Below are 17,321 nucleotides of genomic sequence, written 5' to 3' on the forward strand. Positions count from 1 at the left end.
ACTGTGGAACCAGAGTACTTAGAGGTGATATGACTTATGAGGAACAATCTGCTGAAATTCTGGACCGGAAGATAAAGACCCTTCACAAACTGAACCATTGCTTTTGTAAAGGTGCGATGGGTCAACCATTCACTTAAGGAAGCGTCCTGGGAGAAAGAATATGACATCCAGGATAAACATCCTCATCTATTCGGACAACCAGGTAATTTCAATTTTGAGGATGAAATTTTTAAATAGGGGTAGATGTAGAGCCTTGCTCTTTAAACCCAGTTTAATTGACCGGTTGGATCGGTTTGGTCTTATAGGGTCCGAACTGAAAATGGTCGATGCTGGTGCCCTATAGTACATGACAGCAAAGGTGACATCAATTGTGGGGTGGCCGGACAAGATTGAGCCAATACTCGAGGTGGTTCACATGCCTAAGCCGTGTCCTTTCACGTATCATAAAGCCATGTACGAATAGAAAAGGTATGTCGTTATATTGAATGATGAGAACTTAGTCCACAACACATGGCGAGAGCGATACACGTGTTAAGATTTCACTTTCCTCCAAAATACAGCAAGGTTGGCTTGTTTTGGCTAACTGGTGGGTGTCATTGGTAGGTGTGAGACCCACCAGTGTGACCCACCTGTTGGGGTAACGTGGGCCACTTTGGTGAGCATGTCTATTTCATACTCCTCATCATAATGAGGTCTTGTAAGCTCGATAATGTCGACTATTCTGGCCGGTATCGCAATTTAATGTGTTTTGGTCCATAAAGGGGCAAAACTAAATAGGCCCTAGCAGATATTTATAACACTAGGGTATAAATAGCATTTATGTTTCTCTCTCTCCCATTTATGATTTCAGAAATAGTTTGGTGAGAGGAGTAAAAAAAAGGGAGAAGAAGAGAAGGGAGAGGGAAGAAGGTCTTCCTTTGGTTTCTGAAGAGACAACTTACCTTTTTGTCTTCGGAATAGTCACTGGTGCATTGAGATCTGCGTTTTGAGGTAACACCCTAAACTGTTGGAATGTGATGAAACCCTCTTGTGTATGGTCAAATAAAAGTAATAATGGAACCCTTGTGTGATTTCCTTGAAGGATTGAGGAAGAGAAGCAAATATTTGGAAGTTATTGAGGTGACATTTTGAGTTTGGAAAGAGGATCCTAGGTTTTGGGGTTTCTTGAGTCAATGTATGATTTCTTTCCCCAAAACCATGATGATAACTTAGATCCATGAAATGATCGAGTAGATGAAGCCTAAAATATGTGAAAAATGATGTGGGAACAACCCCATTTGGTTCCCAAGAGGTGGGATAAAGAAAGGAAGGAGAACAACAAAACCCGCAGAATACCGGCGGGTAGTTGGACCCACCAGTGTGACCCCCCAGTCTTGCATGGGCTTCTGGCCTAACCGAAGGGTAGGACCGACGGGTGCCACACCCACCGGTGTGACCCACCAGTCTCTCCAGTGCCTCTGGGCCTACCAACGGGTAGGACTGACGGGTGCCAGACCTGCCAGTATGACCCACTGGTTTCCTCTGGACTTACAGGCGGGTAGGACTGGTGGGTGCCAAACCCACCAATATGACCCGCTGGTCTGTGTCTGTGTGCTGTTTGTTTGGGCCATCTGTGCAGGTGGGTTCTCCTACCCACTTGTATGATCCACCTATTGCCCAAATGAGCTCAATGGAGCTCAAACTCGATGACAACCTTCTACGTACTATTAAACACGTCGATGCCATATCTTGACTCATTTTATAGTCCCGAATTGGACGTATTCTAAACTCCTTAACTGTGCTAGGTTTTGAGAAACTCATCTTCCCGTGCCAGATCTTACACGTACCGTGCGTGCATACTATTATACAAGAATAATTAAATGGGGAGAGGACTTTGATATTATTTACGGAGTGTTTTTCGCATCTTATACATTCATATATTATATTGACATTTCGAATGTCATTCCCATGCATATGTTTGGTTTATAATTGATGCATTTAGAACTAAACATATTGTATCTTAAATAACTAAATGCTTGTTACTTGCTTGGAATCATGAGAATGGACTTATCATATGTTGTAATATGGTGATGATTTGCCAGACATTTGTGAGATTTCTAGATTAGACGCCTTAGTCAGCTTGGAAACGAATGCATTGGTACATCGTGGAATGTGACATTGAAGTACTATGCAATCGTACTATCTTATATAAGAGCATGTGGTTAGGATTTCACATTCCCTCATGCTACGACCTTTCCCAACAGGGGGTTTGCTTATTGGGTTATCACTGGGGGGAAGCACCGGTCGCGGACCACTATGGCAGTTAAAAGTACGCCCGGCTAATCACTAGGACAGTCATCGACTTTGGTGATATATTCAGAGGGCTAATCATACTGCTTTTATTTTATGCTGTGGTTTGACCATGATTTACTTTTCTGAGTGCTCACGACTGGACTTCTCCGACAAACCTATGGGCGTATCACGGTGGAGAATGCGTCTTGTACCTAGGGCATACACTCATTGTGGTTGTGAGTAGCATGTAACCTATGACCTAGTAATGATTGCTTATATGAATTATGTTTAAAAGTAAATCTCATGCATATAATATCATTTGAATTGCAATTGCTTGTGTGCGCCTTTCTTTCCATTTACTGAGTTAGTGAGCTCACCCCTCGTATATACATCTTTTTATATGATTGCGCAGGTTACTCGGTAGAAGAACCGGTATTGGGTCCCACCGACGAAACCCTAATGGGGGATTAGTGAGTCCTAGAAGAATTCGACCACGGTGAGGGTTACCCGTGCGAGAACTGTGTTGCAGGGCAGTAGTAGTAGACTCTATATACAATTCTCTTTTTGATTCTTTTGGTATACACCCCCTTTTGTGCTCTTCATAGTTAAATTACTATTTCTTGTGTAAATATCATGCATAAGGGTCCACATGTAAATACACTATGTATAACAATTTGGGTATCAAGAGTATATGGGGATTTACAGGTATTTATATATGATAAGACTTCCGCTGAAATACATTATTATATTCCGTGATTACTTGTGGCTTGCTATGCTGTGGTTACTGTATCAGATGATCCTAGTGGTTTTTGGGTTACCCGGAAGGAATTCGATCATCGATCCGATTCTATGTGAACGGAGCGTGATAGATTCTTTCAAACTTGTGAGAGGGGATGGTATTTATCAAAATAAATTGAGGAGAGTGATATAAAGGAAAAGTATAAGATTGTAATTTCCTCCTATTAGAATTCATAGAGTATTGAGTCTTACGACGTATGCCAATCGTACGATTTGGAGGCCAATACCATATGGGGTTTGGGCCTCCATTGTTAGATCGGAGTGGTATGATTGTTATGTAATTGTTGCCATCTTGGTGTACATTAAGGGCCTGTTTGATAACGTTCAAGAAACGCATAACGACAGAAATAGAACAAAAAGCATTTGATAAAACTATTTCGTTTCATTTGTTTCACCGTTTCTAGAAATGACTTGTGGCCATTCTTTCGCTGGTTAATATCCACTTCCAGAAACATGACTTATCAAACACCTTCAATTCCGTTTATGTTTCTAGAAACAGAAATTTGGGGCCCGCTTGATAATGTTTCAAAACACAAAAACGACAGAAATGGAACAAACATCGTTTGATGAAACTGTTTCATTTCACTTGTTTTCAGAAATAGAAATAGAAATTTCTACCTATTTATGGTTCAAGAAATGACCCAGGTGAAACAAGTGGCCATTCTTTCATTGGTTACTATCAACTTCTAGAAACATGACTTATCAAATACCTTCGATTCCATTTCTGTTTCTAGAAACGAAAATTTATGTTTCTGCCGTTTCTTGAAACATGAAGGGCAGAAATGTTACCAAACGGGCCTTAAGGGTAGTTTCCGAAATTTATCCGTTTCTTATATTTTCCCAAATGACGGATGAGTACTTCACATTTTATTTTAGGGTTTAGAATCCTTCAGCCGCAAAGGGTTGCTTAAAACCCTAGAGAGGAGACAACCGATTTCTCTTCCAGCGTTCCTGCAGAGGTTGGAGACCAGATCTGTTCTCTGCTTAACGGAGATATGGTAGGTGGAGCTTATTCATAATCTTCGTTTCTGTGCATCATCTCTGTTAAATGTTGTTTTATTTCTACAAGTCTCTTCTGCTTTTTTCTGCTGATGCTGCCATTCAAAGTCATGATTTTGATCGCCAATTTCCTATTTAGTTTTCTTCGTTCGATGTTGTATGGTTTGATGCACCAAATCTAACTGCTTGCTTTAAGTTAATGGCTTCATGGTGAGATAGGAAATGAATTTGTCGCAGCGTTTGACTGAATCTTGAGAAACTGTTTGTATAACCGTGATGCAATTCGTACATAAGTCTTAAGAGTCAGAGATAAACTCTTGCGTATGTGGCATGGTTCAAGGTATTTTTATCTTCAGGCTAAAGCAGAACATCTAACTGCTGGAACTAATTAATGATGCCTTTTCAGCGCATCACACCGAAGTATCCAGTGGGTATCTTGCCTTGTGATTCCCATCTTCTGTGGTATAGCTTTTTCTATTATGTTGAATTGTAAAGGGCAGGGATTCTTCCTAGCCTAGTTGTTTATTTGGTACCGAGTGAGCCCCCTTGCCTTGAATAGAACTGTACAAAGTAACACATTGTTCAGCATAATGAAAGGACATCCCTAGAGGGGCGCGCTTGGTCCAACGGTGAGGTACAAATGCTGCGACCTGGTGGTCAAGCAGTTGAAACAGCCTCTTGACATTCTTGGAGTAAGACTGCGTAGTTCTCTCCCCCGAGCCTGCAGCGGATAGGCCCATTGGAAGGACATCCCTAGCTGTAGAGATCTGAATTGGCATCAAGGTTGCGACAATGATTTCTACTAATCAGTGTCATTACTTTGAATTTGACAAATATGGGCGGAGTGTAAGGTTGACACTTACCAAGTCTTTGAATATTTAAACATCGAGGATTCAACATGATGATGACATGACATGACTTAATAATTTAAGTTGGTATTGCCAACTGGTCCCTGTAAATAGCTAATAATATGATGCTTCACATTTTGATAATTTTGTCTGTTGTATCAAAGAGTAAGTTTCGGTTTGATGTCCCAGCCTTTTAAACTCATTTTATGTTATTTGCATTTGGAAGATGTTCACTGTCCATTATTTTTGTCTACTCTTTCTTGCAGGCCCCCAAAAGAGGTGTAAAGGCCCCAGTAGCAGCCAAGAAGAAGCCTGTAAGTTGTAGCATCCTTTATACAGTTTGTAGTGAAATTATTCAAAAGGAGAAATGATGTATCTACATTAGAAAAAAAGGAAGAGCATCCTTTGACATGGTGTAGAGTGTGCATATTATTATGTATGGACAATTTTAGAAGTAGTTCTGCCTAAGTTTTTATGGTATTATGGATAAGATAATTTCGCCATTTTTGATATTTCTGTTGACACATCAAGTTGGAGTCATGGACTGGGTAACCTGGCCTTTCTTACCGAGGCTTTGGTGTTTAAAATGTTGAATAAAACCGTTTTTTAAAAACTTTCAGTCAGTTTTTAAGAAGCCCTAAAATGGTTTTGGTGTAAGAGCCAAATAATGTAATTTTATGTTTTTTATTGGAACTGAGGATTAGCAGTATAACCTCTGTCTTGACCATTATTGTTTTAGGACCGCTTTTAATCTTTTGGTAGTGTTGTGATGTATGAACTTTATGTTTGGTGAATAATGATCAAGGTCAAACAATGGAAAATTGTGTATTTTATACCTCATCTATATTAGTCATAAACTTATGCCTCTTTGCCATATTATTCTGTGTTATTCCATATTTTTCATTTTTCTGCTAGAGTTTCGCTAAACATTTCAAGTTGATAATACCAAAAAGTATTCTTTTGTATCTTTTTTACACCAAATTTGCTTCTCATTGAACATCATTACCTTTGTTATTTTTAATTTCTGAAACCACGGATGTGGACGAAGTTGTTCAATTATTTGAGTTGTGAATAAACTCAACTTGATCAATAGATCTCTTTTTTTTTTGGTAAATATCAATACATCTCCTCATCTGCTTTATAAAATTAGCGCTAGTATTTTGCCTCTCGTGTAAGGCATGAATTGTTCCTTTATTAGCATTTTTGTTTTTTATTGAAATAATGTGTCCGTTAATTTTCAATGGGTCATTTGTAATAATTCCTTATGAGAAATATGATTCAATATTTCCTTCAAGTTGGTTTATAATGAGATGGGCATTCGTAATGCTATTTCAGGAAAAGGTTGCTAATCCTTTGTTTGAGAAGCGGCCAAAGCAATTTGGGATTGGTGGTGCACTACCACCAAAAAGGGATTTGCATAGATTTGTCAAATGGCCAAAGGTTGTTCGTATTCAGAGACAACGGAGGATTCTGAAGCAACGTTTGAAGGTTCCACCTGCAGTAAACCAATTCACAAAAACACTTGACAAGAACCTTGGTAAGTTGTCATTGTTCAGTTAACAAAACTTTGAACCATAATTAATATCGAGGTGCCTGAGATGGGTGACGGACATTAGAACATTCAAAGAGCTTGTGAGTCTTAACATTGTTGATATGCTGATCACCTACCTTCTGGTGTTTAATGTGCAGCTACTAATCTGTTTAAGATGCTGCTCAAGTATAGACCAGAGGACAAGGCTGCTAAGAAGGAAAGACTTCTTCTGAGGGCACAAGCTGAAGCTGAGGGGAAGACTGTGGAGTCGAAGAAGCCCATTGTTGTCAAATATGGACTTAATCACATTACTTATCTCATTGAACAGGTATCTTTAATTGGCCCTTCTATTTTACTGATATTGACATATTTATCATTAAGACTATTAGTACCTTATTTAGTTTACCACACTTGTTATGTGTTAAACACACCCCTTTTGGTTCTGGCCAGAATTCTGTACCCTAATGGTAGACTCCATAAAGGCCTTACCGTTACCTCCTAAGAGTTGGAGCATTTGTGTTTTTTTTAAACCTTAATCCTTTAGGGTCTAGTAAGGATTTACCCTCCAAAAGTTCCCATTGCTTGCTGGTATATGGGTAAGACAGAGAAATGATACTTGAACCTGTACCTTTTTTTTTCTGTAAAATTTTTGTCCAATTTGGCCTTTGGTGGATGAATTTCAATGAGCCTTCAACTATGGTTTATGGGCTTATTGATAGATTATGGCAATGGTAATGGGCTGCACTGAATTACAGTCTATAGATTATTGCATCATATATTGAAAGTACATCTATACCCTAGCTAGAGGGTAAGTGTGTCTTAGCCTTACCCTACATGGGTAACTAGTTTATTAGTAAGAGCTGCCTACCCCTTACCATTGCGGTTTGCTTATAGTGCAAAAGAATCTTTAGGCTTACCCTCCAAATTGGAAAAAAAGGGGAGGGGTGTAAGACGGGTAAATGGGCGCCTGTTGTGTGCCCACGCTTCATGAAAATGGGATAGTCTTTGTTTTTGTGCTTTTCTGGTCAGAGTGTGCATTATCCCATGACTAGTTTTGGCATCTGGCAATGTGCAAGTACAAGTACCTTAAATTTTCTTTAATCCTTGCAGAACAAGGCTCAGCTGGTGGTTATTGCTCATGATGTTGATCCCATTGAGCTTGTTGTGTGGCTGCCTGCTTTGTGCCGGAAAATGGAGATCCCATATGCAATTGTGAAGGGGAAGGCTCGTCTGGGAGCGGTTGGTTTTTCTCACTACCTGCACTGTTTAAAGATGACTGTTTCTCTCTCTCTCTCTCTCTCTCTCTCTCTCTCTGTGCAATAAATCCATAATTTAATATTGTGCCTATTGTTCCCTTCTTTCGGACAGATTGTGCACAAAAAAACTGCCACAGCTTTGTGTTTGACATCAGTGAAAAATGAAGATAAGTTGGAGTTCAGCAGGATTGTAGAGGCAATTAAGGTAATAAAGCCTGTGAGATAGGCTTAGTATTAATTATTGAAGCTACTGGCACTTCTTGTGTCTGAAACTTACATTCTGTTACTTGATAATACAGGCTAACTTCAATGACAAATTTGATGAGCACCGCAAGAAGTGGGGTGGTGGCATTATGGGTTCCAAGTCTTTGGCCAAGACCAGAGCAAAGGAGAGACTTTTGGCCAAGGAAGCGGCACAAAGGATGACTTGAAGTATTAGAATTGACTGTCATATAAACAGAACCATAGGATCTGTTTTGGTTCCTGCTTTTGAATTTGTTGACTGTTGCCATTGTAATTTGGTATTGGTTTTGTAGCTACTATCTAGCACTTCTATTATTGCTTTTATTTTGACAAAACCAATTTTTGATTTTGGTTTTAGCATAAGAAAAAGCATTTTTCCCCCTTGAAGAAATAGGTGTTTTTTTTTTCTTTTATATTTTTTTATTTTGATGTGAAGTAAGTGAAATTAAGAAAAGGATCAAAGAAATGACATGCATAACAATCCTGTGAGGCAACAAAATTCACTTTCTCTTTGGCCATGTGAGCAAGATCCTTGGGTGTGCCATCCTTATTATCAGATCTGTGTCTCTCTCCTCCCTATCGAAAAGTCTCCTAAATCTAAAGGCCACACAAGCTTTTACTTTGGAATCAGCATGAGCTTAGAACTGGATTAGACGTATGTGGATTTGAATTTTCAAACTAGAGGGTAAGGATGTGAATTTGAAATTGAAATCATTTATTGAAATCGATAGGAGTCGTTTACACTGAAACTGCAAAATCTTTTAGTAAATGGTTTGGTTCTGGTTTTAAGTTTAAGACCGATTAGTTAAATGGGTTGGGTTGGGTTGGGTTTGGTCGGTTTTAACTGTTTAACCCGTAGGTTTCAAGCTGAATTGACACCATAAAAATCGAACCGTTTAAACTATCAAAATCGATCCAATTAACCTGTATAACGATTGAATATTTGGTTGTTTTAACAAAACATAATGGTTTGATTTAGGGAAGAATTAAGGATCATAGAGGCTGTCCAAGAGTCTATTCAACAACTTACTCCTATTATGTAGTTATGTAGTTAAATCATTGCTTGTTCAATGCCTCATTTATTTTGATACAAGATTGAAGCGTTTATCAACAAAAGCAAATTTTAGTAATCATGCGAATAAACTAGCAAACCGATTATTAACCATTTAGAAATCGTATGAAATAAACCGCGGTTAAAATCGTAAAACCGATATTGTTTAAAAACCATGGAACCGAAACCATTTACTAAACGTTTGCACTGTAAAATAAATGTGAACTGAACCGCACAGTATATACCGAAAATGAACCGATTAACACCCTTACTAGAGGGGTGGGGATTGGTATTTATGAAAGTACGTGGGGAGAACTTGCTGTTAGGCCATAGTCTAAGGGAGGGGAATGTAATTTCCTATAATTTTTTCTATATCTAGTTTGTGATTACACTCTTAAAACCTACTTTATTATATCTTTTAAAAGTCACAACCAAACATACAATTATGACTAGGAGTAGAGTTGGACACCCTATTCAAATAAATATTGCATCATATGTAACTGAGGATGACTTAAGAGGTCCTTATCATTACGATATGTATCACGTGTTTTGGTGCACCAATTATTAATATTCTTCGGACTACATATCGGTATACTTAATTCTTAGTGTTATTCATGAACAGAATTCAACACAGAAACCACTACATTTGATTGAGGAATATAAATGAGAAAGAATGTTTGTGTAGGACTAGACAAAAATCTAGATTCACTTTCATATTTTGTAAATTTTTTATAACATTGTTTTATCTTTTTTAATCTATCATAACAATTATTTTAAATTTTGTTTCAAAGTGTTTTTGGGTTCTAACATCATCATAGAATCTGGGTATGGATATATAAAATGAATTGGGGTTTGATAGTATTTAAAATAGATGCCCTATAATTCATTGTGTGATATTGTCTAATGGAGTATGTGCGATTAATTGTACATAATTAATAAAATGAAGCCATTTAATTGGTTGGAATACCAAATGTTCTTACCTAGGAATGAATGTATCATAGTTTGTGATAGAAGTTACGTTCAAGATAAGGGCCATACAAATTGGGATGTTGCTATATTTATTAATGAGACTTGTATACGGGTCTTTCTATGCTTTGGATATGCAATAAAGGAATCAGGAATCAGGAAGCAGAGTGGTTCTTCAAGGACTTATCCAGACAGGACGATTAAAGCTTGACAATGCCACCATTTTGATTAACTCAGAAGGACTGATGCACATGATGGAGCAGGGAATGAAGGATTGGCCATGAGAAGAGTTTCCTTGGTTACTCATCATCAGACCTGATAGGTAAGAAAAAAATAATTTTAAACATGTGGTGTATGACACATTACCTCCTCTTTTAATTTAGTTAAGTAATGTATGCTTAGTTTTTCTATAAAGCATTTTTAATTTTTCTATAAAAAAATAAAAATTAATGAATCATTATTCATTTATATTTTTAATTAGATTAAAAATATGATAATTTTTAATTAGGTATAGATTCTTTTAAGATTCTACCTCTTCACTCTTTTAGAAGCGAAATAGGAAACTTAGAAAGAATATACACAAACAGCGAGTTGAGATTAAAAATCTGACTTGTAATCAAAATTTTAAACTTTCTTTAGAGTTCTACATAAAAGAGAAAAAGGAAAGGGGGCATTATGCACAAATAGCAAGTTGGGATTGAGAATCTCAATTGCAGTCAAAATATGAAACTTTCTTTAGAGTTTTATATTAAAGAGAAAAAAAATGGGAGGCGGCATACACGTTTTTGGCCACCTCCTTCACTCCCCCCCCCCTCTCTCTCTCTCTCTCTCTCTCTCTCTCTCCCTCTCTTTCTCTCTTTCTTTCTTTGTGATAATGATGGGCACCCGGCCTTTGGTCTAACTAATCTTGTGGGCCTATATTGATCCTACAATCATATGGATCGAGTAATATTGAGGTTGAATGAGAATAATTCAACTTTCACTAAAAGCAATGAAGAGTAGTAAATAACCCCATGCGAATGGACCCACAGAAGTAAGAGGATTTGTACTCAGAACAACACACTTCTTGAGGCAAAGTTCCCTTGTCAACTCGACTACTCTCTCTCTCTCTCTCTCTCCCAAGTGGCAAGGTCTATTGGATTGTGCCTATCCACTATGCAGGAATCCACAATGTTTGTTCGTATTCTTAACAATACAAAAGCATCCACATCACAAAATATACATGGTTCAACAAATTTCCTACGTCCATGGAGTAATCCCTTGTTGGCTCTCTTATATATTGCTCACGACTCTTACTCAATCTAGAACCTACAAATTTGGGGAGCTACATTAATCCCTATTATGTCTGAGCTACAACAAATACAAGGGCTTCAATCCTAATTGACCCTAATTGACATTGAAATCCTCTTTCAGTCTTTAATTTATAGCTGTTTGATGAAACATAAGAAGTAATATGCTGTGGTGTACCGTTCGATTTTGGACAGTATCAAATGTTTTTCATTTTGCCTTTTTTTTTTTTCTCTCCTCAGTTGCTGACTCAGTAAATTGCAAATTTCCCTTTTTTTCCGTGGGCAAATTTATTTTCTCCGCCAACCAAGGCAAGGATTGTGCACTGGGCAGAGGTCAATTCTTTTTCACTTGGTTTTTCCACTTTCGCGTGTCATGATTCATGAATCAGCCATTTTAATCCACAGGTCAAATACACTCCAACGCCCACCAAGTACGTCGTCGCCTTTGGTTGCCGCCTCTGCCCACCGATTCTCGAAAGCAGGGTGGTATTGCTTAATTCGCTTTTCCATTCCCAAATACACAACGGAGAGAGAGAGAGAGAGAGAGAGAGAGAGAAGAAGAAGAAGAAGAAGAAGAAGAAGAAGAAGAAGCGATGGTGACGCTGGTAGTAGCAACGACGATCGACCCGGCCTCCATTGGCCCTGCCTCTGCTCTCCTAGCGATGCCTGGTTGGCACCCTGGTCCCATTCTCCAGGTTTCTCTATTCATCTCTCTCTATTTGCCCCTCTGCTTATTTTACATATGTTAATTTTCCATTTAGGAATTCTGTAAAACAAGTTTTGGATTGTTTGTGGACTACTAGAGAGCATCCATTTTTTAGATTAATTACTTTCCCGAAATCTAGTTTTTTTTTTTCTCATTCGTTCCGAAAGTTGTGATTGATTAGGAAATATCGAGTTATGTAAATGGGGAAGTGAGGCTACTGAAACATGACAATAGTATAGTGAAGGAGGATCATTTGGATAAGCGTTGGGAGGAGGCCACCGGTGAGGTTGTCCACGATGTCATCTTCCTTAGTAGACACACCGCCGTCTCCAACCGTCCTGCTCTCACTGTTCACCCCATTGGTAAATTATAGCATTTTTATTCTTTCATCTCATTCAAAATCCCACCCGGCGAGTATTCTCTACTGCTTTTCTGTAATCTAGGATATGCGTGTTATGTTGATATGTTTTTTTATGTTCTTTAGGCATACCCCATTTACGTGAAGGTGATGAACCGCTGCAAGGTGGAAAGCCCGGATGGGCAGCTCCTCCAAATCCTAGGATTGGACCATGGCTTAGACTTTTGAAGAGGATTGCACAAAACCAGAATCTAATTCCTGAGTATGAGGTATCTGTGGCTTCTTACTAATTTTATATGACAGTCTTTTGCTTCATCTTTTGTCATGTTCATACGAATTGGATTTTGGTGGAATTTTCTGTTTAATGTCATGACTGATCATGAAATTCTAGGGATTGTAAAATTTTGATACAGAATGTCCTGCCTCTGTGAAATATTTTTCATTTAATATCATATTTATGGAGGAACCTTCAGTGCTGCTATTTATGGCTCAAATAAGAAGGAAACCACGAACATCAGCTCCTTCCTGCAGCCTAGCTCCTAGCACACCGTCTTACTTTTGCTCCTAGTGTGCCTGCGTTGAAGGAGTCAATAGTGCACATGCTACTTAATGCAGGAGTAGATTACAAGAAACTACCCTAACAATTTATAATCCCAAACAAGACAAATAGGGTGAGGAAATAAGGAAATAAGACCATCAAATAAACCCCAAGGATACAATACCCATATAGGAGTAAAACCAGCTCAAAACCCAACCCGATAGGAGAAAGAAAGACCTATTATAGAGTTGGAGAGAGAGAGGTGCGGCCAGGGCTGTAGGAGTCCGATTAAGTTGCACTCTTGGGTGTAAATAGTCCCTAGGGAGGGTACAAAAACCCCCTAAAGTTGAGAGGATTCTGACGGCTGGTTGTGAAGTTACAAGCTTTTTTGATTTTCTGACCTATGAGAAAATTGAGAGGAACCTTCAAGAGCAACAACTGAATGCTTTCAACAGTGACTAGGTAAGGATCGTGGGACCCTTATGAGGCCTGTGATACCCTGATTGAAGACTTGGCTGAACAGAGTACAGAAGAGAGAGAGAGGAGATCGATCTCTCCCCTATTCCCACTAGGATTGCTAATTGGTTCTGATTTCTAGAGACTTTTATCAGAATCTAAATTATACCTCTTGAATGTTACAGCAAATAAAATAAAAAAGAAGGATAAAACAGATGGAGGGTTGAGAAGGGTGAAAGAGAATAAAGGAAGTGGCTATCTCAGCCTAGGCTTCTCACCCACAGCTATCTCAGCTGCTCTAAGCATTTAGTTGCAAACTTTCTTTCATAAATGCAAACTTTCTTTCATTCAAATCTGTTCAACAATGGTACATATGCCTCTCTATTTATAGAGAGGAAGTTTACAATCATACTAAAACTAGGAGCTAGTTTCCAAAGAGGACTAGACACTCTTACTACAACTAGGAATTCAAAATAGGACTAGGACTTGACTTTATGACTCCAACATGGAGTAGGACTGTAGGACTAACTAACTAATAGTCCATATAGGACTTTACAACCAATTAATGGCCTAATGGGCCTTTATTGAATTAAATAGCAACTAATTAAACTAATGACTTAAATCTCGTTTTCCTACCTTCTACCCATATTTTTGGCCCATTAAAATGATCAATTTTAGAGAAAACCCATGGGATCAAAGGCCCAACACATACATAACGCAACCCAAGGCTTATTTGCAATAAAATAAGCCCAAGTGACTTATCTACATCAACTCGTCCTCTCTTAGAAAAAATTCGTCCTCTAATTTTGTAAAGTGTGAGGGTGATTATATCGTGGTGCACGTCCCTCTTCAAGCCATAGAAAAATTCAGGTAGCTCTTTGATAATAAAGATGTAGTCTAGAATGTGAGGAGCTCGATCTTCAAGATACTTTAATGGGATGATGAACTCCACATCCTCAACTTTAACATCTTTGGATGTATCTATAGGGTCATCTACATATGCATATTTGATCTCTTCTAACTTCAATGCAACATAAAGCTCTTTTAGTTCATCTACCTGGTGGTTATCAATTGGGTCCGTTGATGGTTCAAGCACAATTTCATTCTTGAACCCCTTAGGATCTTCCTCTTGGCTGTTCACAATCATCACAGTTGTTGTAGTGTCAAGTTCCTCAGTCTCAACCTCATTGTCCATTGTGGTAATCTTGTTGCTTTCGAAGTCTTTCACATGAGTCTCGTTGATGGGAACATCAATGACTAGCTCTTCCTTGACAATAGGAATGGCTGGAAATTTTTCAGCACTAACCTCAACTTCTGACTCTGGTTCATTGGTCAGAGGTGTCTTCTCTTGTTGTTCCTTTACAATAAAGGCCGATGATTCTTTCATGCTCTTATCAATTGTGGGTGGCTTTTAGACATTTGGTGGAAGGAAGTACCTGCTTTGTTCATGCTCAGATAGGTACATGCTTGCCAACTCATACTGCATCTTGTCTCATGTTCTAGGTTTACATCCTTGGGCTTGAAGTTGCCTTTCACGGACTCTCCATTGCATTCGAATACAATCACTCATTTGAGAACATGCATATTGGCGTTTTTGTGTCTCTGTTAAGTTGTAATTGTCAAAGTATATGTCCAATTCACGCATCTATTCAAGGAATTCCCCACGAAAATAATGTGACTGAGTATTAGATTGGGCAACAGTAGCCTGAGTATTATAGTGAGCAGTAGTAGACTCTCTTAGTTCTGTCAGTTGTTAGGCATGACCTTCAAACTTTGTAGTCAAAGATTGAATTGCTTTCCACACATTTTTAAGAGTGATTTGGGGTTCTTCCTCAGCCATATCTCTGATATCACTTAATGCAGGAGTAGATTACAAGAAACTACCCTAGTAGTTTATAACCCCAAACAAGACAAATAGGACGAGGAAACAAGGAAATAAGACCATCAAATAAACCCCCAAGGATACAATACCTATACGGGAGCAAAATCAGCCCAAAACCCAACCCGATAGGAGAGAGAAAGACCTGTTATAGAGTTGGAGAGAGAGAGGTGCGGCCAGGGCTGTAGGAGTCCGATTGACTTGCACTCTTGGGGGTAAATAGTCCCTAGGGAGGGTACAAAAACCCCAAAAGTTGAGAGGATTCTGACGGCTGGTTGTGAAGTTACAAGCTTTCTTGATTTTCTGACCTAGGAGAGAAAACTGAGAAGAACCTTCAAGAACAGCAGCTGAATGCTTTCAACAATGACTAGGTAAGGATCACGGGACCCTTATGAGGCCTGGAATATCCTGATTGAAGACCTGGTTGAACAGAGTACAGAAGAGAGAAAGAGAGGAGATCGATCTCTCTCCTATTCCCACTAGGATTGCTAATCGGTTCTGATTTTTGGAGACTTTTATCAGAATCTGAATTATACCTCTTGAATGTTACAGCAAATAAAATAAAAAAGAAGAAAAAACAGATGGGGCGTTGAGAAGGGTGAAAGAGAATAAAGGAAGTGGCTATCTCAACCTGGGCTTCTCACCCACATCTATCTCAGCTGCTCTAAGAATTTAGTTGTAAACTTTATTTCATAAATGCAAACTTTATTTCATTCAAATCTGTTCAATAATAGTACATATGCCTCTCTATTTATAGAGGGGAAGTTTACAGTCATACTAAAACTATGAGCTAGTTTCCAAAGAGGACTAGACACTCTTACTACAACTAAGAATTCAAAATAGGACTAGGACTTGACTTTATGACTCCAACATGGAGTAGGACTAACTAACTAATAGTCCATATAGGACTTTACAACCAACTAATGGCCTAATGGGCCTTTATTGAATTAAATAACAACTAATTAAACTAATGACTTAAATCCCATTTTCCTATCTTCTACCCATATTTTAGGCCCATTAACGTGGTCCATTTCAAAGAAAACCCATGGGATCAAAGGCCCAACACATACATAACACAACCCAAGGCTTATTTGCAATAAAATAAGCCCAAGTGACTTATCTACATCACTACTCCACCCCTAATGTGCTTCCATGTAGCATTCCACACTCCCGTCCTCCTTTCCTTCCTCCTTCCCTCCCTCCGCCCTTATTTAGGCTGAAAGATAATGCATGCAAGGAGACATTGCTTTTGCTAATTCGAATTGTAAGGTGATATCAAATCAGTCTAGGAAGTATATCATTATATACATATGCATATGTTTTTTTTAACTTCCATTAATAAAGTATCATTATATAGATACGCATATGGTTTTTTAACTTCCATATATAAAACTACCTTCACCCCTCACCCTCCCCCCTTCCCCTAAAAACAAAAGCAGACTTGCCTTCTTCTTGGCATTCTAAAAACTGCTTTTAAATTGTTTGTGGCCTTCCTAATTCATATTTATTTCATAAAAAAATGTTAAAAATTTAACGATTAATCTCTTAATGTAGATCACTTTGGAGGGTACCCATCATGGGCCTGAGATCAATTCACCAACCATGTTCATAGAAATTGGTAATCCTCTTCTTTCTCCACCATTTCATTTTCTGATATATGAGAATTCATCTTTGGGCCAGTATATGTTTTCCTTCTTCTTGTTTTTAGGGACTGAATGAATCATTAACTTTACTCACATGTTAGAAAATAGTTTTTTTTTTGGTGAAGATGGAAGAAAATAGTTGAAACTGTTCTTATTTCAATGTATGCATTTAATTACATGGTTTTGCTTTTTCCCTTTTCAAAGATCTGGAGCATACTTTTGTACCCTCCCTGCAGAACACATATATAAATAAATAAAAACATAAAATAAAAAAATAAAATGCTTGAGCTTATGAACGGCATTAAATTAGTTATGCAATGTGTTGTGTTCTAATTTGTGCAGCATTATTTAGTTTGAACTCATTTATGTTAACTTATAACTTGGGAATCCTAGGTGGCCATACATTCTATTTATTATATTTTGTTGCAGTACATTTTTTTTTATGTTGTGTTTACCAAAGTAAACTGGATCCTTAATGGGGGGGGGGGG

The 17,321-nt window shown here is 38.2% G+C and overlaps 2 protein-coding genes across 2 annotated transcripts in view; both read left to right on the plus strand.

Moving 5' to 3' along the window:
- Positions 1 to 3,914: 3,914 nt before the first annotated feature.
- Positions 3,915 to 8,281, plus strand: LOC122057055 (60S ribosomal protein L7a-2-like). The gene is made up of 7 exons (XM_042619046.1): positions 3,915 to 4,067; positions 5,183 to 5,230; positions 6,252 to 6,453; positions 6,606 to 6,775; positions 7,558 to 7,686; positions 7,816 to 7,908; positions 8,003 to 8,281. Exons 1-7 carry the CDS (start codon positions 4,065 to 4,067, stop codon positions 8,132 to 8,134), a joined length of 777 nt encoding a protein of 258 aa, XP_042474980.1. The 5' UTR covers positions 3,915 to 4,064; the 3' UTR covers positions 8,135 to 8,281.
- A 3,341-nt stretch (positions 8,282 to 11,622) lies between these two features.
- The window catches only part of LOC122058221 (D-aminoacyl-tRNA deacylase), a 14,712-nt gene continuing 9,013 nt past the window's right edge, over positions 11,623 to 17,321 (plus strand). Inside the window, exons 1-4 of the mRNA XM_042620799.1 lie at positions 11,623 to 11,947; positions 12,140 to 12,320; positions 12,443 to 12,585; positions 16,744 to 16,807. Of these exons, the coding sequence (XP_042476733.1) occupies positions 11,846 to 11,947; positions 12,140 to 12,320; positions 12,443 to 12,585; positions 16,744 to 16,807 (490 nt within the window). The 5' untranslated portion in view covers positions 11,623 to 11,845. The remainder of the gene's footprint in view (positions 11,948 to 12,139; positions 12,321 to 12,442; positions 12,586 to 16,743; positions 16,808 to 17,321) is intronic.

This window comes from Macadamia integrifolia, chromosome 12, assembly GCF_013358625.1.
Source record: "Macadamia integrifolia cultivar HAES 741 chromosome 12, SCU_Mint_v3, whole genome shotgun sequence".
In the NCBI taxonomy this organism is placed as follows: Eukaryota; Viridiplantae; Streptophyta; class Magnoliopsida; order Proteales; family Proteaceae; genus Macadamia; species Macadamia integrifolia.

Bases quoted from the DNA above. Each gene is read 5' to 3' on its own strand.
- LOC122057055 (XM_042619046.1), top strand. The intron at 6,454-6,605 runs GTAAGTTGTCAT...TTTAATGTGCAG, and splicing joins AACACTTGACAAGAACCTTG to CTACTAATCTGTTTAAGATG. The intron at 6,776-7,557 runs GTATCTTTAATT...TAATCCTTGCAG, and splicing joins TTACTTATCTCATTGAACAG to AACAAGGCTCAGCTGGTGGT.